The sequence below is a fragment of the Theropithecus gelada genome, chromosome 13 (assembly GCF_003255815.1).
Source record: "Theropithecus gelada isolate Dixy chromosome 13, Tgel_1.0, whole genome shotgun sequence".
Classification (NCBI taxonomy): domain Eukaryota; kingdom Metazoa; phylum Chordata; class Mammalia; order Primates; family Cercopithecidae; genus Theropithecus; species Theropithecus gelada.
The window spans coordinates 18,577,471-18,602,584 of NC_037681.1; the positions used below are offsets into that span (position 1 = coordinate 18,577,471).

Sequence of the window (25,114 nt, forward strand, 5' to 3'; positions counted from 1 at the left end):
AAGAAAAGTGAAAACAAGTTGAGTATCAGAACTTACATGAAAGGACGCTTTGAAATTCAGATTACTATGCAAAAGTTCTCAACAAGATACTAGTAAACTATATCCAGCAACATACAAAAAGGATTTCACAGTGAAACCAAGTGATGTTTATCCCGGAAATGCAAAATAGACTTATCCAAAATCAATCAACGTGATACTCCCTCCTAATAAAACAAAGGGCAAAGAGCTCATAATCATCTCATGAACACAGAAAACACATTTGGCAAAAATCCAACATGCTTTCATGGTGAAAACAGTTAAAAGCTAGGAGTGTAAGGAAACTTCCACAACCTAACAAAGAGTACCCATGACACAACCACAGTTAACAGCATAGTGAATGGTGAAAGTGTTAAAAGAAAAAATAGATTGGACTGCATCAAAATAAAAATACCTTGGTGTATCAAAATATGCCATCAACAAAGCAAAAAAGCAATCTATAGAATGGGAGAAAATATTTTCATTTTTTATTTCTTTAGAGACAGAGTCTCACTGTATCACCCAGACTACGGCACAGTGGTTTGATTACCTCTTACTGCAGCCTTGACCTCCTGCGCTCAAGCCATCCTCCAACTTTAGCCTCCTGAGTAGCTGGGACCACAGGTGTACACCATCATGCCCAGCTATTTTTAAAATTTTTTGTAGAGATGGTGTCTCTCTCTGTTTCCCAGGCTGGTCTCAAACTGCTTGGCTCAAGTGATCCTCCTGCCTCAGCCTCCCAAAGTGCTGGGATTGCAGAGTATATTTTAAGTCACATATTGGCAAGGAACTTGTATCCACAAAATATAAAGAACTCTTATAACTCCATAATAAAAAGTCAAATAACCCAATTAAAAAGTAGGCAAAGGATTTGAATAGACATTTATCTGAAGAAGATATACAATGGCTAAGAAGCACATGCTAACATTCTTCAAGTATTTAGTCATGAGGAAATGCAAATCAAAAGCACAATGACATACTACAGTTGGCCCTCTCATCTGCAGGTTCTGCATCTGCAGATTCAACCAATCGCAGATTGAAAATATTTGAAAAACCCCAAAACAATAAAGAATAACAATACAACAATAAAAATAAAACAAATAAAAACAATACAGTATAAACTATTTACATAGCATTTACACTGTATTAGGTACTACTATAAGTAATCTAGAGATGATTTAAAGTACAGTACACAGGAGGTTATATGTAGGTGATATGGTTTGGATCTGTGTCTCCTCCCAAATCTCATGTTCAGTTGTAATCTCCAATGTTGGAGGTGGGAACTGATGGGAGTAATTGGCTCTTGGGGTGGATTTCTCATGAATTATTTGGCACCATCCCCTTGGTGCTGTTCTGATGACAGTGAGTGAGTTCTCATGAATTCTGGTCATTTACAAATGTGTGACGTCTCCCCCGCTTGCTCCTACTCATGCCAAGATGTGCATACTCCCTCTCTGGCTTCCATCATGATTGTAAGTTTCCTGAAGCTTCCCAAGAAGCTGAGCAGATGCCAGCATAATGCTTCCTGTACCACCTGCAGAACTATGAGCTGAGGAGACCTCTCTTCTTTATAAATTACCCAGTTCTCAGGTATTCCTTTATAGCAATACAAGACTGGACTACTACAGTAGGTTATTTATTAGATTGGTAATGGCAAAAAACACAATTACTTTTGTACTAACCTAATACAAATACTATGCCATTTTGTATAAGGGACTTCAGCATCTGTTAAATTTTGGTATTTGTAGGTAGGTCCTGGAACAAATGCCCCTCAGATACTGAGGGATGACTGTACTCAACATTGACTGGGATGGTTATAAAAAGTCCTTCCATTCCAGAAGTTCCATGATATAATAAAACCCTACAGTGTAAATATTATACTTGAGTGTCCTTTCATATTTTATGTGTGAATATGAACCTAGGTGGAGGAAATAAAAAAATTACAGAGCTTCAAAAATAGAAAGAAAAAGAGCTATATAATGTTAATATTACCATAACAAGTTAGTGAGTGTATTAGTTAGGGTTCTCCATGGAAACAGAACCAATAGGTTATATATATTGTTGATCCTTGAACACCATGGGTTTGAACTGTACAGCTCCACTTCTACATGTTTCTCTTTCAATAAATGTATCGAAAAAAATTTTGGAGATATGTGACAAATTGAAAAATCCCCATTTTTTCCTTGCTTACTCTATTGTAAGAATATAGCCTGTAATACATAGAACATACAAAATGTGTGCTAATTGGCTATTTATGTTATAGGTAAGGCTTGTGGTCAACAGTAGGCTATTAGTAAATCAGTTTTGAAGAAGCCAAAAGAGTTATATGTGGAGTTTTGACTGTGTAGGGGATCAGCACCCCTAATCTCGGCATTGCTCAAGGGTCAACTGTATATAATATGATGTATTACAAAGCATTAGAGGCTGAGAAGCCCATGAGCTGCTGTCTGTAAGTTGGAGACCAGAAAAACCAGTGGTGCAGTTCCGAGAACCAGAGGGCCAATAAAGGGCAGGAAACTGATGATGTCCCAGCTCAACGAGTGAATTCCCCTTTCTTCTACATTTTTTCCTACTCAGGCTCTCAATGGATTGAATAGTGGCCACCAACACTGGGGGAGGGCAATCTGCTTTACCCTGTCCATGGATTCAAATACTAATCTCTTGTGGAAATTCGCTCACAGGCACCCCCAGAAATAATGTTTTATCTGGGCACCCTGTATCCCAGGCAAGTTGATACATAAAATTAACCATATTCCACAATGCGATGTGGAAAACTGGAAGCCTGATTCATTTCTGGTGGGAATGATGTAGCCACTTTGGAGAACAGCTGGCAGTTCCTCAAAATGTTAAACCTGAGTTACCGTACGATCCAGGAATTCTACTGCTAAGCATATACCTAAGAGAAATAAGAACACGTCCACACAACAACTTGTACGTGAATGTTCATAGCAGCATTATTTACAATAGCCCTAAGTGGAAATGACAATCATTTATTAGGGCCTATCCACTGATAAATGGATAAACAGAATGTAGTATGTCCACATCATGGAATGTTATTCAGATGGAATCTTATTTGGCAATAGAAAAGAATAAAACAGTGATACATGCTACAACATGGGTGAACCTTGAAAATATTATGCCAAGTGGAAGAAGCCAGACAAAAAGAGCCACATAATATATAATTTCATGAACATGAAATGTCCAGAATAGGCAAATCCATACAGACAGAAAGTAGAGTAGAGGTTGTCTGGGAGAGAATGAGAAAAAGGAATGACTGCTAATGGGTACGGGGTCCCTTTTGACGGTGTTGAAAAGTTCTAAGATTGTAATGTGGTGATGGCTGCACAACTATAAATATACTAAAAACCAGTGACATGTGCATTTTAAATAGGTGACATTTGTGGCATGAAAATTATATCTAAAAAGAAATAATTTAAAATCTAAAATCAAAACGCTTTTTAAAATGCAAAACTCACAATATCACCTACTAGAAACTCACGAAATGTAATAAAGGGGAGAAATGCCAAAATATGACATTAATAATAATGAGCATCACATTTTTGAGGGCTTCTATTATGCCAGTCACTGCTGTATAGCTTTTTACAGTATCAACTCATTTAATCTTTTCAATAACCCTATGGGGTAAGTATTATTCTTATCCCCTGTATTAGTCCGTTTTCATGCTGCAGATAAAGACGTACCTGAGACTGGGTAATTTACGAAAGGTTTAATGGACTCACAGTTCCACGTGGCTGGGAAAGCCTCACAATCATGGTGGAAGGAGGAGCAAGTCACATCCTACATGGACGGCAGCAGGCAGAGAGAGAGCTTATGCAGGGAAGCTCCCCCTTATAGAGCCATCAGATCGCATGAGACTTAGTCACTATCACGAGAACAGCATGGGAAAGGCCTGCCCCCGTGATTCAATTACCTCCCACTGGGTCCTTCCCACAACAGGTGGGAATTCAAGATGAGATTTGGGTGGGGACACAGACAAACCACATCATCCCCATTTTACAGAGCAGCAAACCAAGGTACACAGTTCACACAGCCAGGACTTCAACAGGCAGTCTAATTGTAGAGCCTGCAAGCTTTTAAGCCCTTGCCTCTTAAGAAACAAGGCAACTTCTGGGGACAGTAAGTATTAAAGCTTTCTCTATCTGCCCAAGAAAGGTCCCGAAAAGCCAGTTGAAGTCTTAGACAAGAACGTATCCAGTTGTGCTCAGAGTTGAGCTGCGAGGTGATGTGGGAAGATGAAGGTCAGAATCCAATTCCCCCGTCTCTATGGAGGCTGCCCCAAACCCATCAATGTCCCTGCGCCATGATGGAGATAATGAGTCTGAGTTAGGACAGTTGAGTCTTGTTTCCCAAAGAAATCTTCTCGTGACTGGAAGGCAGAGTTCTCTCTCTCTGAACTCTGGCATTTTTATAACATGAGCAAATGGAAGCTTCCAAATGTCAGCTGCAAATTTTCAACTCCTGTCTGAGAAGAAAGTTAAGGTTGTTCTCAAGAACAGGAAGAGATTTGGAGTAAAAGAAAATGCGCTGAAATTGGATGAAGATGATCAATTATGTTACTTAACCAAGAGGCAGGGGCTTGTCTCATGACTAGAAAGTGTCCTAGTCTCTGCAGAGATGATTCAGAATTAATGGGATTCTGAGTTTCTCAGCTGTGAGTGTGCTCAGTTTTGAAATTGCTGCTTTGTAATAAGATTCAGCTGTTCAGGTTGAGATTGCAAGAGGATGAAAGTGCTTCTCAGACCTTACCAGAGCTGGGGAACCAGAGCTCTCCATAGCCAGCCCTATACATGCTCCAAACCTAATTGCAAGCATGGGAGGTAAAGTGTTTTTTTTCCGAATGAACTTTTGTGATGTGGTTATAAAAGTAATACATTGCTTTTATTTTATTAGGAAGTAATAAGATGTCCAAATCTAACTTTGAGCACTTACAATATGTCAGGCAATGAGCTGAGGAATTCACTTCAATTACCTCATTTAATCCCCAAAACAACTCGATGAGGCAGGCATTATAACTATTACTACTGCCCATGTACATACTAAGAAGCTGAGACTCAGAATGATTAAATACCTTGGTTCAAAGTCACCCAGTGGCAGAGCTGGGGAGCAGAAGTCAGTTTAACCCCTACACTGCATTATTATAATTCAAGGTGAAATGTATGAATCCTGCAAAGAAGGACAAAAGAAGCGCTCTGGGGATTGGATGAGTTCTGGGGTGCAGACGGAGTTCAGGGAAGAGTTTTCCTTGGAGCAAAACTATTTGAATGGCAGCACTCTCTCCCCCAGCTACTGTCAAGCCTGCTCTTCTTCCCTGCAGTACTGTCTTGGTTAATGCCATGAGCGACACCCAGCACCAAATGACTACCCAGCTAAGACTGCGTGAGCTTTTACTCCTTCCTCTCCCTTACTGCCCCAGATCCAGCATCATCAAGTCTTGTCAGTCACAGCAACAGCTATCTCTCTCCTCCATGCCCTCCAATTCTTTTATTTACTAATTCAGAAACGTACCGAGCACTCACCCTGTGCAAGTCTCTGCTAGGCAGGTGTGTAAGTGTCAAAGCAGAACAGAGGTCGCTTCTGGTCTCTTTGAGCTCTGTTCCTGCTTGTGTCCAGGCCTTTCTCTCTCCCCAGGATGGCTGAAATAGCTATCTTTGCTCATCTCCCATCTTCAGGCTGTCGCTCCTATAATCCTTCCAGTCCCTGGCACTAAGGAGGGGCTCAATGAGTGTAGAATGAATAAATGCGTAGGTGAATGAACCTTCCATAGTGACCCCAGAATCCTTATGAAAGGTAGTTCTAATTAAATTGTCACTCTTCTCAGAAGCTTTTAGAGGTGCCTAATTTCTCCAGCACACAGTCTCCATTTCTTAGCCTGATGGTCAAGACTTTTCATAATTTGGATCAAGTCAGCCTAAACTGGATGTTCATCTAAGCCAAATTACTCACCCTTTCCTTATGTGTGTCATACATTTTTTTTTGCCCCTACGTACTGGCAGAGACAGTGCTCACGAAAGCCCACCCTGTGCCTGCTGCATTTTCCAGCCTCCCTTCCAGGCCAGGTGAAGGCTGAGTGACGGATTCTGGCCAGTGGACTCCCCCCATGATGCAGGACTCCCAAAACCTCAGACATTGCATAAGCAAAGGGTGAAGCCACCAAGATATTCCAAGTCTATACGTCACCACAGCAGGGCCTTACCCTCTCCTGACTAATCCACACATCCTTGCTTCTGCCTGGAGAGATTTTCCTCTCTTCCTGGCCAGTTGATTTCAAGTTTCAACTGCAACATAACCTTGCTGGGGAGGCCCTCTTTGACCAGGATTTAGTCACTCCCACCTCTCTCTACTCTCAGGGCTCTGTTATTGCCTCCATTGGCACCCAGAGTGCAGGCCACCTGGTAGGTTGCACAAGGGTTTGTCTGCCACACTACACTGTGAGGTCCCAGAGGGCAGGGACTGTGTCTGTTTAAAATTCTGTTTCTCCCATTAGACTGAGCCTTGTCCACTGTACTCAGAAATACTCAGGCTGTTACTAAAATGCATTAGGTCAGAGGGAAAACTGTTTCCCCCCTGGCTTCAGTGTATGTAACTGGGAGATAGAGAAAAAAGCACGGCCCATCTCAACCTTGAGGCCACAGTGGTTGGTGGGGTATTAGCAGGGGTTTCAGGCGAGCAGGACGCTGTGGGAACGGGGGGAGGAAGAGGGGGGCACAGAAAAGGGTTCTGGAACCTGGTCACTGCCGTCCCCGCCCTAACCCCTAGGGAAACTAGGGGCCAGAGCTGGAGAAGAGCCTGAGTAGCTTCCAACTGTTCACCTTCTGGGTACCATGGCGACTGGAGACTGGTCGCCATGGCAACCTTAATATTAACCAGAGACAGCCACCGCTAGCAGATAGTGAATGAGGATAGAAAAGACATAGAAACAGGAGCATCAAAGGCAAGTGCACACGTAGTCACGGCCAAAGTCCCAGCTAAAGTGATTAAGATCCTGCACCCACCAGCCAGTCACCCCAAGAGCCACCGCTCCTCCCCTCTGGGCATCTGCACCGGAGGAGGTCCCCCTCTGTGGCTGAACGGAGGCTGGAGAGGAAGTGCGGGTGTCTGGGCATTGGTGCGAAGCAGGGGGAGTTTATGTCCTTCCCCCTACCCCAAAGAACCCAAAGAAGCTCCCACCGGCTCAGTGAAATCCCATCTGAGTCCTCTGACCTGGCCGACTTTTCTACAACTGCGACTTTGGCGTAGAAGACCCAGTAGATAGCAGGCACGAGTGACCATCTCTCTTCTCCCGGCCCAACCACCCGCGTCCCCCAAGAATTTTCACTTGGGGGTATGTGAACGCGCGCTGTACAATGGACCCCGTGCCCAGACAGCAATATTCTTGTTGGTTTTCATGAATGAAAGTGTGTGTGTGTTGGGGGGAGGAGGTTGCGGAGAGCGCTTAGAGAATGTTGGGGGCACCGAGCTGTCCACTCCGGGATGGAGTCTGAACCCGGGTGGGGGCCATTCCCGCCGACCCCAGCCTCGCCACTTTGGAAGATGTGATGGGGAGCATCTGCCGTCGGGGTGCCGGGCTTTGCTGCAGGAGACTGCGCTCGCCAGCTTCCGGCGAGGCCTGAGACGGCGGACTGCGTGTCCGAGGAACCCGGTTCAGGCCGAAGAGGCTGAGGCGCCGGCTGCGGGTCCTCTAGGTTCCAGCGCCATTCATCCTCCGCCACGCGCCGCGCCAGCCGGAGACGCCCGCTGCAGAGCGCCGAAGTTAAAGTCCCAGCGGCGGTGCTCAGTAGGGAGATTACACCGGGAGAAAACTGAATCACCCTGCCCGGGGTTGCGGGAGTGCGAGGGCCTGCGGGCCCAGCCCCCCAGGGGCATCGGGAGGGGCCGGGGGCTGAGCGAACGAGAAAAGCCCGAGGGCTGGGAGCCCGGCGCCTTTATCCGGTTAGGGGATTGCAGAGGATCAGAGCGCCCGCCGCCCCTTCTCCTCCATCACCGAGCACTAAGCCCCGGGCGTCCGAGATCCCGGGTGTGATTTTGTCATTAAAAAAAAGTAACCGCGCACTCCTCAAAGAATTGTAATTCTCGCCTCCTCCTCAGCCCACCCTTCTCTTTGAATCCCCAAGGGTGAACAGTCCCCTGGGTTGGGGGGCAGTCCTTCGCCGCTGCCTTCCCCCGGCCCTGCTCCCTCCAGGCCACTGACTCAACCTCCCCCGGCGCGGCGCGGACTCGACGAGACACGACTTGGAGCCGGGGGAGGGGTCCTTCCCGGACTGGCGGTCCTGGAGGCCCGGGGCGCGTCCTCCTGGGGCAGCGGGGCAGGAGGAGATGTATGGGGTGGGGTCGCGGCTGGAAGCCCTACGAGCCCCCAACGGGAGCCAGCCCTGCTCCTTCTGCCTCCCGCCCCGACGGCTCGGCGGGCTCGGCCCAGCGCGGCTGCGGGACGTGAGTAAAAGGGGGTGCGATCGGCTTGGGGAGCACGGGGAGGGCTTCCTGTCCTTTGAACTGGAATGGAGGGGTGTGGGAGCTGGGGGGTGGGAGCCGAGGCCGCAGCCGGCCCTTTTTCACTTTCTCTCCAACCTGCCGCCCGTTTCAGCACCGGGGGCTGCGGACAGCGCCGCGCCCGCCCCGGCTTGCAGCTGCCTCGCTCCCCTGCGTGTGGTTCTCTAATTCATCTCCTATCTGGGGTCTGCGCCCCCAGCACACCTCCCGGCGCCCCCCAAAACTTCGAGCTCAAGAGCCCCTAAAATCCTTACCCTGCCAAAGTTTGAGCTTCTCCGCGGCGCGCTGGGGTCTGCGGAGCGCCTCCTCCCTCCGCCTCCTGGGCGCAGCTCCACTCGCTCCCTCCCCCGCGCTCCCGGCCCAGGACTCTGCACCGGGACTACTGAAGGAGCCTCTGGCCTCCCTCTCCGTGGGAAAGTCAGGTGAGGCTCTGGAGCCTCAAAGGCGGTCCGAAAGAGGCAGAAGTCAGTAGTTCACATCCCCAACACTCCCAGGGAAGAGGGGGAGAGTCAAGGGCAAGAAAGCAAAGGAGTCCTTCGTTCCATTCTGGGTTCTCTCCTAACTGCGGGCGGCCATCCTGGACTCCTTCGTGCGATGTTTTGCTGGTAGTGTAATCCACACTGGATGAGCACGCAGCAGAGACCTGGGAGTTTGAAGTTTAAAGGTGGGACAGACACACACACACACACACACACACACACACACACACATTCTTGGGCCCGTTTACCATCTTAGGGAAGATGTTTGAAACAAGACTATTTGGGACAATGTGTATTCTCCTTGCAGAGTTTTTGTTTCCTTCCATCACACCAGATAACACCAGATTTCCTGAACTAAACCCCACCAATCTAGCTAGTAATCATAACCCTCTATTAGCCAAAGGAACTTAAACTCTTTTTGGAGAAAATAACTTTATTTACTAAAACTCATTTTTCTCCCAGAAGGTGTACCTCCAAGAACACACCTCTCCATGAAGGATGAAGACGGAATCCTGCCTTTCCCTCACCGGCAACTGCACGCTCTGGTTCTGGATCGCAGGAGCAGGTCCTGGGAGGAATGCAAACGTCCTTGCCTGGGACAAGGCTTGGACAGCCTCTTGGGTTCTAGGTTCTCATGAATGATGCCCTCATGAGAAGAAACTCCACAATAGCAGATCCCACCCAGCCAGTTAGCCAGAGCTTCTCTGAGGACTTGGAGTTCATGGCATTTCCTAGCATACTTATCAAATCGCCTGCTAACTGAACACATTATCTTTAGAAGGCTTAAAGTTCATTGAGTTCATGCAATACTTGAAGGGAGAGATGAAGTGTATGCTCTTTACTGAAAAAATAAAGAATTAGAATGGCTGGCACACACATGTGCATGTGTGCACACATGTCTTAAAGGGGGGAAATAAAACCTAGACAAAATTTCCCCCAAAGAAAATCAGGCTTAGTTGTTCAGATTCAAGGGACTCTGGTAGTGGAAGAGCAAATAAATGGAAGCGGTGAATCAACAAAAGGAAGCTGAAGCCACAGAAGCTGGAAGACAGGAGAATACTTATTTTATCATTTGGGCTTCTGAAAGGAACCTGAAATTAATTCAACACAAGGGAAAATATAATAGATGAGACTTTGCCTCATTGAGGACTTCAGCATCCTTATTCCAGGAATCTCCACACGCCTCAGTTATGATATGCATTTTTTAATAGTTCTCATTGCCAGGAAATGCTTTATTTCTTCTAATCTCATTAATTTATGCAACAAGTTAAAGCTGTTTCCTGCTGGCTTGTCCTCAGGAAAGACTGGAAGCAGATGATTATCTTCTGTTGTCCAGAAACATTTCAGAGCTTCAAAAGAATCTTAAATCCTGATTTTGGAGAACAGAGTAGTGATCGTGAGATCATTTTAAGGCATCATCCTGAAAAATCCCCTTGGACTTTGTTTCTGAAATGCACATCATTCCTAAGATTTGAAAGGGAAAACAAGAGCTCACAGAATTAATTAAGAAATGGAGAAGTGTCCTGAGTGTGATGAAATGAGATAGAGTGTTTAGCACAGAAATGGGCACATAGTTGGCCCTTAGGGAATGATGTATGTGGCAACAGTTATCACTGAAGAACTTTGGGTGTCTGAAAAGTGGAAACAGACGAACGGAGACTGGAAACAAATAGAAGGAGACTGAAGGGGATGTATCTGTGAATTTGCCTTCAAAAGTCATCGGGCTCCAAGATCCTAGGCTGCCATGATGGAAGGTCCAGATTTGGCCCAAGGCTCACTCAGTGGAGTGGCCTCTGGGGACCTTTCTGATTATTGCTCAAGCTTCAACTGAGGCATGGTCGAGTGTGGAAGGGACAGCAAGGTTTTGTGAAGATGCAGGATACAGCAACATCTGAATAAATTAGTGGGATGCTCTAACAGGCCCATGGCACTAAGAGACCAACGAGCATGATCCTCAGAAACCCAAAGTCTTTTGGTGTTTGGTGGAATAGGGAGACCAAAGGAAGAAGAGAGCTATGGAGAAGGCACCATCTCCTCTTTCTGACAGAGCAGGTGAGAGTGGGAGGAAGGGAGTGGGGACCAGGTGAATGCTAAGTTGCTTCAGCCTCAGCCAGGACACTAAGGAAGTGGGGAGGGGTCTGTGGGGAAAAGAGTAGCATCCAGGAGCTGGGGAAGTCTGGAGCCAGGGAGCCTGATGAGACCAATTCTATCCACCTGTGAATTCGGTGGCACCCAGGAGCTGAGGAAGTCTGGAGCCAGGGAGCCTGATGAGACCAATTGTATCCACCTGTGAATTCGGTGCCAGGAAATGAAAGGAAAATACGAGCCAAGCCCAGAAGGATTGAGTCTGAGCATAAGTGTGTACATGTGTGGCTTGTGGGACTCCTCAATGACATTTAGTTTTAATTGTTTTTGAAATTTAGAAACAATGTGATGGTCTATATAGTCTCCTGGGATTTGCTTTTGTCAATCCCTATTAAGTTAGTAAGATTCGGTGATGTTGCTTGTAGCTATAGTTCATTCAATTTTACTGTGTAAATAATTTGTTATTTATTCCGTATGCATTTTGTACACATTGCTTTAAAAATAAGGGTGGGAGGAACTAAATTTTTGATTCTAATTATGTAAAATCTTCCCAGTCCAAACAAATTTTAGGTGTACTAGGGACCGGATATTTTATAATCAGGGTTGAAAGGCACACAAATAGTGCTCACAGGTACGCAACAGGACTGCCGTCTCTGCTGGGGGCCATATGGTGTCCAGTGTGTTAAAGTACACACAATCTCATAAGTAGATAAGCCAGACTAACCGACGATACACAGAAATGCAAACGGATAAACCCAGTTATCAGCAAGGAGGGATGTGTGAACTTGCTTTGGCAGATGGTCTAGATCCTTGGCAAATGATAAGGCAATTTGTAGGAATGGCTTTTGGGAAATAAAATATTTATGAGGAGACAGGCAAGGTGTACGTGAGAAACAGGGATGCATCAGTTTTCCCCAAAGGAATTCTGTCAGTCAGCGCAAAGGTGCGCGATGGTGAGGCCCCTAGCTGGGGAAAAGCAGTTGTTTTCTGTCTTTAAAGCCCACTTTGCCTGCTTCCTTCTCAGACAATGAAAATGACGGCATCTATTTCTCTTACTTACCTGGCAGTTGGAAGAATAGAAGGAAAATTGGCCGGGCGCGGTGGCTCAAGCCTGTAATCCCAGCACTTTGGGAGGCCGAGGCGGGTGGATCACGAGGTCAGGAGATCGAGACCATCCTGGCTAACATGGTGAAACCCCGTCTCTACTAAAAATACAAAAAACTAGCCGGGCGTGGTGGCGGGCGCCTGTAGTCCCAGCTACTCGGAGGCTGAGGCAGGAGAATGGCGTGAACCTGGGAGGCGGAGCTTGCAGTGAGCCGAGATCGCGCCACTGCACTCCAGCCTGGGTGACACAGCGCGAGACTCCGTCTCAAAAAAAAAAAAAAAAAAAAAAAAGAAGGAAAATTAAATTAAATGAATGAACAAGATCTGAAGAGTTAAAAATTCTAACCAAATACCATTAAAAGCTTGAGGAGGACTGTGGGACCATAGGATCTAATCTATCTTGTCCCCTGGGGACTCCCTGTTTCTTTCAGGTCAGCTTTGCAGAGTAGCTAGGTAGGGGCTGCCCTTAAGACCCCAGTGCCAGCCTTTCCACTCTCCAAATTTCTACTGTCTGACCATCAATGCCTGAAGTCCTACCACTGGAATGTCATCTCTCTATTTTCAAACTTGGATCCCTTTTAAAATGCCAATAACTCCAGGAGATAGAGTATGGATAAAGAATCAAATAAAAAGTTTTGGTAGGATACATTGAGGAGCACATTTGAGGATCCTGCAGGCCACTGAGCGTGGCATGGGATGGGCGCCACAGCAGGCGGTGGGTAAGATCAGGGGGAAGGGGCACAGATGAGAACTTAAACACTGAGGGCAAGCTTGGCTCCCGTTACAACTGAGCCTGGTCCTGGCCCAGGGATATCACTTGAGCTTTTGTCTAACCCTAAAGCCCTAATTTTCCACCCACAAAAGGACAATCACCTTTTCTAATTGCTAAGCTGGCACACGTGTGCTGGATGCAAGGCTGTTTTTGTGGATTGTGATGTGAACGGCATCGAAGTGCTCCCTAACAGGTGTGACTTGCTCTGGGACTCAGTACCGCTCAGTTCGACATCATTATCATGGCCTTGGGTGAACATATGGAGTTTCCTGCATATTTTAATATGGATATGGAATTACAGAATGTATAGCTAACATGCTCTCACAATATACGGTGACTAAGGAGTGTAAATCAAAATCCAAAAAATCTGGAGAGCCTTCAATGATGCACTAAATATACAGGCCAAGAAAAGACATAACAGGAACAAATGTAAAGTTCTGTATCAGCGTCCAAAAGGTCAGCCCCCCAAGAAGAAGAAGAGGAGACGTGGCTTACCAGACCTCGCGGGGTAAGATGTGAAGCCTCAGGGTGATGTGTCTCCACAAAAACTGGCAAAAAGTTAATGAGAAATAAGGCTGACTTAACAGAAGTATATCATGTAGAAGAGAGGTGAGTCTTGCTCAGCTCCTTTCTGTCAATGTACCTGGATTATTTTGATTTTAGTTGCCATATTTTAAAAAATTTACAGACATCACTATATTAGTAATAATGTAACTTTAAAAATCAGCTGGGCATGGTGGCTCATGCCTGTAATCTCAGCACTTAGGGAAACCAAGGCAGGAGGATCACTCAAGCCTGGGAGTTTGAGATTAGCCTAAGCAACAGAGGGAAATCTCATCTCTACAAAAAATAAAGAATTAAAAAAAGTATGTGGGCATGGTGGTGCACCTGTATTCCCAGCTACTTGGGAGGCGAGGTGAGAGGATTGCTTGAGCCCAGGAGGTCAAGGCTGCAGTGAGCCATGATCGTGCCACTGTACTCCAGCCTGGGTGACAGAGCAAGACCCTGTCAAAAAAAATAAAATAAAATAAGAAAGTCAACCTAATAAATCAATTGTATATTTTCTGTTACTTTCTAGTTTTCATTCACGTACACACAGTCTTTTTCACAGGGATAGTAACAGTGATGTAAATATATAATTTTGTTATTCTGCTTTTAATTAGGCTTTATAGCTTGAGAAATAGCCTATTGTGTTGCATTAGTTTCCAGTGGTTTTTGGTCATGGCCAAATCATTTGTCACTGGCCATGATCCTGGCAAAATGAATTACATAATTAATAGGGTGATTTACACCATTGTTGACCTTTTTATGTACATTTAAATTTGTTCCCACTTTTTCACTTTAAAAAATGACGGCTGTAAACACATGCATCAAAACTTCTCCTATTTTTTGTAATTATTTCCTTCAGTTACAGTCTCAGTAGTAGGATTACCCTAAGGATATGAATATCTGAATTCAAGAGAAGTTTAAACAATTTATATTGTTATTAACCATTTACCACTTCTACCACATTTTATTTTTGCCAGCATTCTATTTTATTTTTTCAAATTTAATGCACAAACTGTATCCCATTACAGCTTTAATTTGCATTTCAGCAAGAGGTAGTAAAGTTGACAATTTTCTTATGTATATTTATTACTTGTGTGTCCTCTTTGTGAATCACCTATTATGTCCTTGCCCATTTACATTAAAGTTTTGATCTTCTTTCAGTTTTCATGAGCTTTTTGTGCAATACTGACAGAGGCTTTTTCCTGGTTTATATTATGAAAATATTTTCTTTAGTCTGCTTGCCTTATTTGAGTTCTGATAATATTTATTCCAGAGACTTGCAAATATTTGAAAGCCAAGAAATGCATACTTCCACTACATATATAATATCTACTCTCTTTTTGCAGGTCTTATGTGTTTTTATTCTCAATACAATTTAATACTCTTTAATACAGTTGGGCTTATTTTGACATAGGTCTAGACAGTTTCATTTGAAATTTCTTTAACTTTGAGTAAAGTTAAATTTAACATAGGAATCTGGCTCATCATCCATGAAAAAATGAATCTGCTTTTCACTTTCATTCCAGAATCTTCTAAAAGAATATTGGGCATGTCAAATACTTGATTTCTTAGGAAACCTCATTCCTCAACTATGCCATGTCACTTATCAATTCAATGTCTCCCAGTTCCAAATGTATCTTCAATACCTGCTCTGCAATAATGGACAGAATTTCTTTGAGTATTACAGTGAGCATGATGTTAAACTTTCTCAGCAGAGGATGATGGAGTGGCAACGGAGCAGGAAGGGGCTCCGCTGCTGTTCCTGGTGACTGCAACATTAGTGAATGACACAGGTGGGAGAATGTCTAGTAGTGCTCTGCCTTGGCCACATGCCTGGAACACATGGTCCCTTCATGACCTCCCAGCTCCAGCCTGGCCTGGTGGTCATCTTTCTGCAGCTCTTGCAGCATGGACCCTGCATGCCACAGCCCTCCTGCCTGCACTGCTGCTCCAACTCCCTCTGCTTCCCTATGCCTGCTTCCCCCAGGTTTGCCTGCTGCGACCTTCTGGTGCTGCAGCCCTTCTAACACAAACATCACAGTTCCAGGGCTCCTATTCACATGAGCACCCATTTTCTCTGCACACCTGTGTGGCTGGTCACTGGTTGTGGCTTACTCAAACCCATCAGCACTCCAGGTGAGAGCTGCTTCCTACTTGCTCAGCAACTACAGACCAGCTCTGGCCTGTGCTAACCAGCACATTTCTCTGCCAATCATCGGGCTGCAACTATACTTGCTCCAACAAGGTCTGAATGCTAGCCTTGGAGAGGGGGACCCCATTCCAAGTTCATCCTTCTTTGGCTGCTCTCCTTCAGCCCTAGGGTGCCATGAAGGGTTCTCTTACATCTTATACTTCCCTTTTATCGTAGTTTAATGATTTTCATATTAGCCTTCTCCTTTATATTCACCTTCTGTTTTATAGTCACTGTGTGACTTCTGTCTCTTGATTAGACCCAAACTGATATACCTGCTATGTGCTGAAGTATCCTTTACATTCTTATTTAGAGAGGGTTGGAAATCTTTTCTTAAAGGGCCAGACTGTACATATTTCAGGCTTCCAGGCCATATAGTTTCTGTCACAAAGTTCACTACCCATTCATGTTAAAAAACAAAACAAAACAAACAAAAAACAAAACAAAACTCAGCAAATTAAGAACAGAATGGAACTTTCTCAGCTTCATAAAAGTCATCTTAGAAAAGTGTAAGAAAAGCTTGCAGTTAACATCATGCCTAATTTGAAGACTGAGATCAGAATAAGGTAAGGATGTTCGCTTCAAATGCTTCTATTCAACATTGTACTGAAAGTCCTTGCCAGTGTGATATAGGAAAAAATAAAAGAAAAAGAATCCAAATGGTATAATGATGACAAAAAGATAACTATCATGATTCACAGATAGCATGATTGTGTATGTAGAAAATCCTATGTAATCTACAAAAAAATGAAACTAGAATATTGTGGTACACAGTTAATATACAAAACTCAATTGTACTATGTTCTAACAACAAACAGTAGAAAATAAAATTTTAAAAATATCATTTGCAATAACATTAAATACATCAATTACTTAGTACTAAAACTGGCATTATGTGCAAGACTTGTGAAACATTGCTAAGAGAAATTAAAGAAGACCTAAATAAATGGAAAGATTTATCATGTTATGACACGTTTATAAAATCTCAATAATTTTAAACTATTGTACTCCAAAATTGATCTGTTGATTCCATACAGTCCCATTGAAAATTCCAACAGGCTATTTTTTTTTTTTTTTTTTTGAGATGGAGTCTCGCTCTGTCACCCAGGCTGGAGTGCAGTGGCACGATCTCAGCTCACTGTAAGCTCTGCCTCCCGGGTTCACGCCATTCTCCTGCCTCAGCCTCCCAAGTAGCTGGGACTACAGATGCCAGCCACAATGCCCAGCTAATTTTTTTGTATTTTTAGTAGAGATGGGGTTTCACTGTGTTAGCCAGGGTGGTCTCAATCTCCTGACCTCGTGATCTGCCCCCCTCAGCCTCCCAAAGTGCTGGGATTACAGGCTATTTTAAGAAGGAAATTGTAATTATAAAATTTTACAGAAATACAAAAGATCTACATTAGACAAAAGAAGACTGAAAAAGAACAAAACTGGAGGATTTACACTACCTGATCTCAAAACTAATGATAAAGCTATAGTAATCAAAACAGTGTGGTATTGGGATAAGGAACAGGTTAGTGTAACAAAACAGAAATTTCAGAAAAAGACCCAGGTATATATGGCCAAATTATCTTTGATAAAGATACGAAGTCAATTCAGTGGGAAAGGAAGTTCATCTTAAGAAGTGGTGCTGGAACAACTGGATATGGTAAACAAAGATGAATCTCAATCTCTGTCTCACTCCACAGAACAAATTAATTGAAAATGGATGATAGATAGATCTAAGTATAAAAGTGAGAACTTAACACTCTAGACACAAAAATCCAGAATATTTTCATGAGTTTAGAGAAGGCAGAATTCTCTTAGATAGGACACAAAACACACTAACCATAAAAAAACTCCCAATGAATTACACTTAATCAAAATAAAAATTTCTTCTAATCAAAAGATACCATGAAGAAAATGAACAGAATAGTCTACAAAATAAATGCTATGTACTCTTCAAAAGTGTCAAAGTTGTGAAAGACAGTGAGTAATTGATGGATAGATGAATAGATGGATGGATGGATGGATGGATGGATGGATGAATGGATGGATAGATAGACTGATTGACTGGCTGACTGACAAACTGTTCCAGAGTAAAAGAGACTAAAGATAAATAAAAACTAAATGCAATGTGTGATCTTGGTTTGGATTTTTGGTCTTAGTAATTTTTTTTTCTTTTTTCTATACAGGACATTCTGGGACAATTGGTGAATTTTGAACAACGTGTGCAGATTAGATAATAATATAATAATATATCCATATTAATGTACTGATTTTGATCACTGTACTATGGCTCAGTAAGAGAATGTCTTTGTTTTTAGAAAATATTCTTAGAAGTATTAGAGATAAAGGAACATTATCTCTGTCACTTAGTCTCAACTGGTTCAGAAAAAATTGGTGTGTGGGCCAGGCGCAGTGGCTCATGCTTGTAATCCCAGCACTTTGGGTGGCTGAGGCAGGCAGATCACAAGGTCAGGAGTTCGAGACCAGCCTGGCCAACATAGTGAAACCCCGTCTCTACTAAAAATACAAAAAAATTAACCGGTCATGGTGGCAGGCACCTCTAGTCCCAGCTACTTAAGAGGCTGAGGCAGGAGAATCACTTGAACCCAGGAGGCAGAGGTTGCAGTGAGCCAAGATCGCTCCACCGCACTCTAGCCTGGGCGACAGAGTGAGACTCCATCTAAAAAAAAAAAAAAAAAAAAAAAAAAATTGGAGTGTGTGTGTGCGTGTGTGTGTCTACGAAAGACAGAAACAATGAGACTGACAAAGCCAATATAGCAAAACGTTAGCATTTATGGGTTCTGGCTGAAAGGTATTTGGAAATTCTTTGGATTATTTTTTGCAAGTCTTATTTTACTTTCTATTTCTGGAAGTCTTAAATTACTTCAGAATAAATGTTAGTAAAGAAGAATGTACAGATAATCCCCAGACACAGACAAAATATTCACAGTACATATATTTGACAAGGGACTTAGCTTCAAAGTAGAAAACATTTTTATGTAAATCAATAATAAAAAGAAAACCCAAGTAACACATTGGGAAAATATTTGAACGAACATTTCACTAAAGAAGATATATGGATGGCAAACACACACATGAAAAGTACTCAATGTTATAGTAGTCGAAATGCTAATTACTAATTAGAAGTGCAAATTGAAGCCACAATGAGGTACTACTGCCCATACACAAAAGCGACGGCAGCACTAAGCCTCGGGAGGAGAGACAGCAACACATCCACTGCTGGTGGGAATGGAAAATGGTTCAAACAGTTTGGAAAACGATTTGGAACTTTGTTTCAAAGCTACATGTGCACTTACGACATGAACCAGTATTTTGACTCCTAGGTATTTTCCCGAGAGAAATGAAAACATATGTCGTCAAAATGACTGCGCACAAATGTTCATAGCAGCTACATTTATAATAGCCCCAAACTAGAAATAGCCCAAATCCCTGTGGACAGCTGAATGGACAGGCAGATTGTGATTTATTCAAACGTGGACGTACTCAGCGACGAGAAGGAAGGACTAATCACACACACAACAATAGGGATGATTCTTAAAATCGTTAAGTCAAGACTGAGAAGCCAAACACAAAAGTGTGCACACAGTGTGATTCCATGGAGCAGGAAGGAACTTTCTGCAATTAGGGCAATTATTTTACATCTGGTATGGGGTGGTGGTGTCACGGGTGTATATGAATGTCAAAGTTCTTTGCACTAGGGATTTAACATGTATGCATTTAATTGGATGTAAATTATATATATATCTCATTATAAATTATACTAATATATTTTTAAAAATCAGTGACCCCTAAAAAGGGGGGTGGGATGAGATGAATTGGGGTGTTGGGATGTTTTTGGTGCCTACAGTTGAAGAAGGGTGGGAATCCATCCCCAGCACTGGGTCTCAACCTGTCCCTCTTCCACAACCCCAATCCTGAGAGTGTTACCATGCTACAACGGTCATGACCTCCTCCTATTTAAAATGCTTTACCAAAGACCTTGTTATGACAATGCCAACCTTCAAATAACTCAGGACTGAAACCTTAGAGGAGTCATCTTGGACTCCTCTATTTCTTTCTTTCTTTTCTTTTCTTTTCTTTTCTTTTTTTTTTTTCGGAGACAGAGGTTTTCTTTGTTTCCCAGGCCAGAGTACAGTGGTGCGATCTTGGTTCACTGCAACCTCTGCCTCCTAGGTTTAAGCAATTTTCCAGCCTCTATTTCTTTTATAACCCACATCCCCTCCTGTGGCAAATCTCACCTATTTTACCTTCAAAATAAATCCAGACTCTCAGACTCTCATCACTTCTTGCCAACTCCATTGCTACGCTTTTGTCCAAGTCATCCACACAACCAGCCGGGGTTATTGCTGTTGCCTCCAAATGCCTCCGCTGCCTGCTTCCACTCTTGCTCCATTGACTAGCTTCCTTGTTAATCCTCACACAGCCAGGCAAACTTCTGCCTCAGGGCCTTTGCACCTGCTTTTCCTACTGTGTAGCAGTGTGGCTTCCTCCTTCACTTCCTTCACATCTTTGCTCACATATCACTTTCTTAAGAAGGCATTTCCTGAACACCCCTATTCAAAATCTCAAGACCTCTCTCCCATCCCACCCACTCTCTCCATTGCTCTTTATCTGATATTTTGCATATTTAATTTATTTTTATTTTCTACCTCTTCCCACTAGTCTGCAAATGCCATGAGGAAAGGATTTTTGTCTCCTTTGTTTACTGTTATATTTCCCAGTGCCTAGAACAAAGTCAGGCACATAGTAGCAACTCAATATTAATACCTGCTAAACCTGTGAATCTTAGCTTCCGATACTGAACTCTCGGAATACAAGTGGGGGATAAATTTTTCCCCACTACATAGATAATGGAGATAATATATGTCAAGTCTCTTGAAAATCATAAAACAATAATCACATTTCAGTGAATGCTACTTAGAAAAAGTCATTTTCTGCCACCCATCTGTAACCACTTTACTCAATTATCACTCTCAGATGTTTATTGTCATGCCTCTTTCATGACGATGCTGAATGTTAACATTCCCTGGGGGAAGGGGCCAGGTCTGACTCCCTTGATATGATGATGAGGTGGCCTCAAGTATGGGAGTGTTTGAAAGCTGCTGAGGAAGAGGACTTAATTTGTTTTTACCCTGCTGCTTTCTGGAGTAATGGGACAGAGCAATAAGAAGTCACAGACTGAATTCTGAATAAGAATTTCAGACCCTGGCATGGGGGGTTAGCTCATGAAGGAATGGTTTCCAGGGAACATGATTCAGACCCTGTGGAATGGCTCACAGTTTATTATTCACAAGATCTAGGTGACATTTAAATCATGCAAATATATCCTGCTTATCTGCGAGTGGACACAGCACACACATTTGCAGTGACAGAGCAATGAATCATGTATTTTAGAGGAGACAAGGGTGTTTTACATTTCCATGTGACTCTTCGTGAAGGGCAGCTTTTGCATTTTCCTTCTCTATTCGAATTCTGATGTCTTATCAAGTGGACACATAAAGGAATTTATTTTTTTTTCTGCCCCTTCTTGCCTCTCTCCTTCCTTCATTCCTTCCACATTTTCTTCTTTCAATCTTTATTCTTTCTTCCTCCTTCTTCTCCCTGTTTTTCATTTCATTTCTGTTTTTTTGAGACAAGGCCTGGCTCTGTTGCTCAAGCTGGGTTCACTCTCTCTGCTCCCCACCCCCACCCCTGCCACAGCATCTGCCTTCCCTGGGGAGGAGGGCTTCTCTGCTGGTTTCCCCTGCCTGGTGTGAGCTCACATTCTCTGTGCGTTGCACAGGCCTCATAACCATCAGTTGTTACTGATGCTTGTTTTGGTTGTCAAAGAAGAATGAGGAGTGGAGTCATAGGAGGTGGACTTGGAGGTTCGTTAGGGGTCACTGGCTGCAGCAAGTCTCCTCCCACACAGCCGACCCCATTCCTCAGACCTGCCCTCTGAACAGCACGGGTACTGACCAGCTCATGGTTAAATGGTGAGATTGATTTGCTGCCCACTAATGACCACCTTTTGCGATCAGGTCCCGACTCTCTGTCTAGCTGAAGCTCCTGCCCAGCAGATCCCCTGGGTTCCCTTGATACTGTGACAGGAGATGGTGAGCCCAGTAGGTTTGGATTATGCCTCCAGTTTATTAAAAGGCAGGTACAGAATTTTTCAGAACTATCAAACAGACAGTTCTGTGATTTTTGGAGAGCTAAGGCATTGCCCGTTCCACAGAAAATTGCTTCTAACAATCCTACAGGGATAAAACCTGCTTATTAATGTAGAGAGAGGTGCTGAGAAGACATGAGCCCTGGTGGTAATGATAGCCGACACATCCATAGCACTTTCTCGCTACTGCACAGTGTGCAAAGCACTTTTTAAGTCGACTCATTTGATTTTCATGACAGCACAGGAGAAACTGAAGCACAGCTGAGGTGCCCACCATCAGCAGAGCTAGGCCTGTGGCAGAGGTGGGTTCTTAACCACACATTTCAACTGTTTCTCTGCTATCTCTGTCACGTCAGGAAACTGGGCCTCCAAGCCCTTCTAGGACTCAGAATCCTCCCAGCAGACACCCAGACAGAGGAGCATGAACTCTCAGCCCCTAAAAAGGTTGGTGATGTGGCTGTGAGGTCCGCAGTGCATTTAAATCTGTCTGCAGAGTCAGACACGCTCTGGCCTGGAAAGGCTAACAGGCTGGGAGAAATAAGGAGAGTGTAACCACTTGACCTTGTCTGGGATGACCAGCTTTCAGACGGGGTAACTGCTAAGAAGTCACTAACGCTCATCTTTTCATTGTGAATGAGGTTGAGATTTCCTGCCTTATCTCATTTGCCCCCAAACAGCAAATCAGGGGTGAATTGTGAGCTTGATTCGACTTCTTCCTTTTGGGCTGGCACATTGATAAACAGACCCCGGCCAGACACTCTGAGAATTGGGTGTCCCATTTGATTCCTGGTTGTAGCATCTGACCCACCTCTCACTGTTTTATTAGCCATTATAAAACCAGTATCCTTTTATCAGAGGATATATATATTTTTTTTTTTTGATATATAAACTATTTATTAACAGACAAGGCCTACAGACTTATTTCTTCTTGGACACACCCACGGTGCGGCCACGGCGGCCAGTGGTCTTGGTGTGCTGGCCTCGGACACGAAGGCCCCAGAAGTGGCGCAGCCCTCTATGGGCCCGAATCTTCTTCAGTCGCTCCAGGTCTTCACGGAGCTTGTTGTCCAGACCATTGGCTAGGACCTGGCTATATTTTCCATCCTTTACATCCTTCTGTCTGTTCAAGAACCAGTCTGGGATCTTGTACTGGCGTGGATTCTGCATAATGGTGATCACACGTTCCACCTCATCCTCAGTGAGTTCTCCCGCCCTCTTGGTATCAGAGGATATCAGGCCTAAAATGCAAAATACCATCAATTAGAGGCAAAACAGCTGGTGACTACAGGTCATGTAATGGGACATGTATGGCCAGGGCATACCCAAGGCCAAGTCAGAACGGACAGGGTAGGGTGTTCCCGCTGCCTCTAGGCAGCTCTTCCTCTCCACTCCCACTTCCTAAGAGGCGCTGACTGGGGAGGCTGGCCACTGCTGGGGGCCTACAGTGAGTTATTTCTCTAAAGCACACATACTCTGGTCAGAGAATTTTGAAGCCCACAAGCAAGGTTGCTTAAATGAAGGTCCATTCATTCCACTGAGCACCTATTATGTGCTTGGCTCTATGTACAGTATGTCCACCTCATCACATTATGAGAAAGATGACTGTGCACAGACCAGGGGAGTGTTAAGGTCATTCAAGACACAGTCATTTGCCCCTGGAATGCAGGTTGACTTGCTGCTGAAGGACTGTGCTGGGAACGCTGGGAAGGGGGCTAAGGCTCAGCACAGTCATTGATGTCCTGGGGAAGATTCATAGCACTTCGACTTCAGAAGGGGGCTTGGTGAGGGCTCCACTTGGTGAAGGTGGTTGGATCAGAGCGGGATGCTGAAGGGAGAAACAGTCTTGGAGAAGGGTCCTCTAACCTCAGTGGAGGACGGTTTGCTGCTGGGTGAAATGCCTGGGTGCTCCTGCAGAGACGAGAACCTTGGAAAAGACTCACAGTGTGAGGCAGATGAGGTAGAAGGGGTGTGGTGCTGATGCTAGAGTCATGATTTTAATTTGTTCTGCACAGCTCTTGCCTGCTTGGAGTGGGGTTCTCTTTCTCACATGGTAGAGGGTGGAGAGGTCATTCTGGAACCTTCTCCTTGCCATCTCTTGGTAGGAGTGTTAGTGATGGCACCAGCAATGACCATGGTCATGGGGAGAGCAACAGCTAACGTTAATTGAGTTGTCACTGTGTGCCAGATCCTGTTCTAAGCTCTCTATCCATTTTATCCTCAGGACAGCCCTGTGAGGCAGGCTCACAGGTGCCTAGAGGATCTTCTGTGCTGACTACAAGCCTGTAAGTGAAGCAGCAAAACAGGCTCTGGATCTTGGAGGTCCTTGAATTCTCCCGGGGCTCAACTTGAGGATGCTCAGGGCTCAGGCCTGAGAGGGGAGAAGCACAGTGGGCAGGCCTCTCCTCTCTGATCACCTGCTTAGGTTCTGGTTCCCCAAGAATGATTTGCTGCCATCCTTCTCAGGAGTGTGTGAAAAACACAGAATGACAGGTGCCACTCCAGGCCCACTAAATTCAAATCTCTAGGGACTGGGCTTGGGATTCTGCATTGCCACCAGGGCCATGCGTAGGCAAGTTAAAGTTGCAGACCTCCACTGTGGGGAGTAATTGCCACCTTGCACAGTTCTCCTTGGTTCCACAGGTAAGGACGGAATTTTGGGAAGACTCACATGTATAGAATATCATTTCGGATTCCAGGCAGGAAGTGAATTATTTATATTCAAATGTATCCTAACAGCAGAGAAATACACACAGAGGCTTTTGATAACGTGGATAGGTCTGTTAGATTGTGCCTCCAGGCCGGGCGCGGTGGCTCAAGCCTGTAATCCCAGCACTTTGGGAGGCCGAGACGGGCGGATCATGAGGTCAGGAGATCGAGACCATCCTGGCTAACATGGTGAAACCCCGTCTCTACTAAAAATACAAAAAACTAGCCAGGCGAGGTGGCGGGCGCCTGTAGTCCCAGCTACTCCGGAGGCTGAGCCAGGAGAATGGCGTAAACCCGGGAGGTGGAGCTTGCAGTGAGCTGAGATCCGGCCACTGCACTCCAGCCCGGGCTACAGAGCAAGACTCCGTCTCAAAAAAAAATAAAAAAAATAAAAAAAAAGATTGTGCCTCCAAAAAAATCCCAGAGAGAGATTTAAGACCTCATGACATTCCCCAGCAGACCAAGTGTAAATCCACATGACGGCAGAGTTAGTTTTAAAAACAAAAGCAGCAAAGTTGCACAACAATGTGAATATACTTACCAAT

General features: G+C 44.4%; 2 protein-coding genes across 3 annotated transcripts in view; both read right to left on the reverse strand.

Moving 5' to 3' along the window:
• CNGA3 (cyclic nucleotide gated channel alpha 3) overlaps positions 1-9,157 on the reverse strand; it is a 68,408-nt gene extending 59,251 nt beyond the window's left edge. For both annotated transcript variants that reach the window (XM_025354502.1, XM_025354500.1), the window contains exon 1: positions 8,778-9,157. The gene's annotated coding sequence lies outside the window, so the exon portion shown is untranslated. The remainder of the gene's footprint in view (positions 1-8,777) is intronic.
• A 13,584-nt stretch (positions 9,158-22,741) lies between these two features.
• Positions 22,742-23,084, reverse strand: LOC112605136 (40S ribosomal protein S18-like). The gene has a single exon (XM_025354761.1). It carries the CDS (start codon positions 23,028-23,030, stop codon positions 22,782-22,784), a length of 249 nt encoding a protein of 82 aa, XP_025210546.1. The 5' UTR covers positions 23,031-23,084; the 3' UTR covers positions 22,742-22,781.
• Between the last annotated feature and the right edge of the window lie 2,030 nt (positions 23,085-25,114).

Coding starts and splice junctions, on each gene's coding strand:
- LOC112605136 (XM_025354761.1), bottom strand. CDS start 23,030: ATGCAGAATCCACGCCAGTACAAGATCCCAGACTGGTTCTTGAACAGA.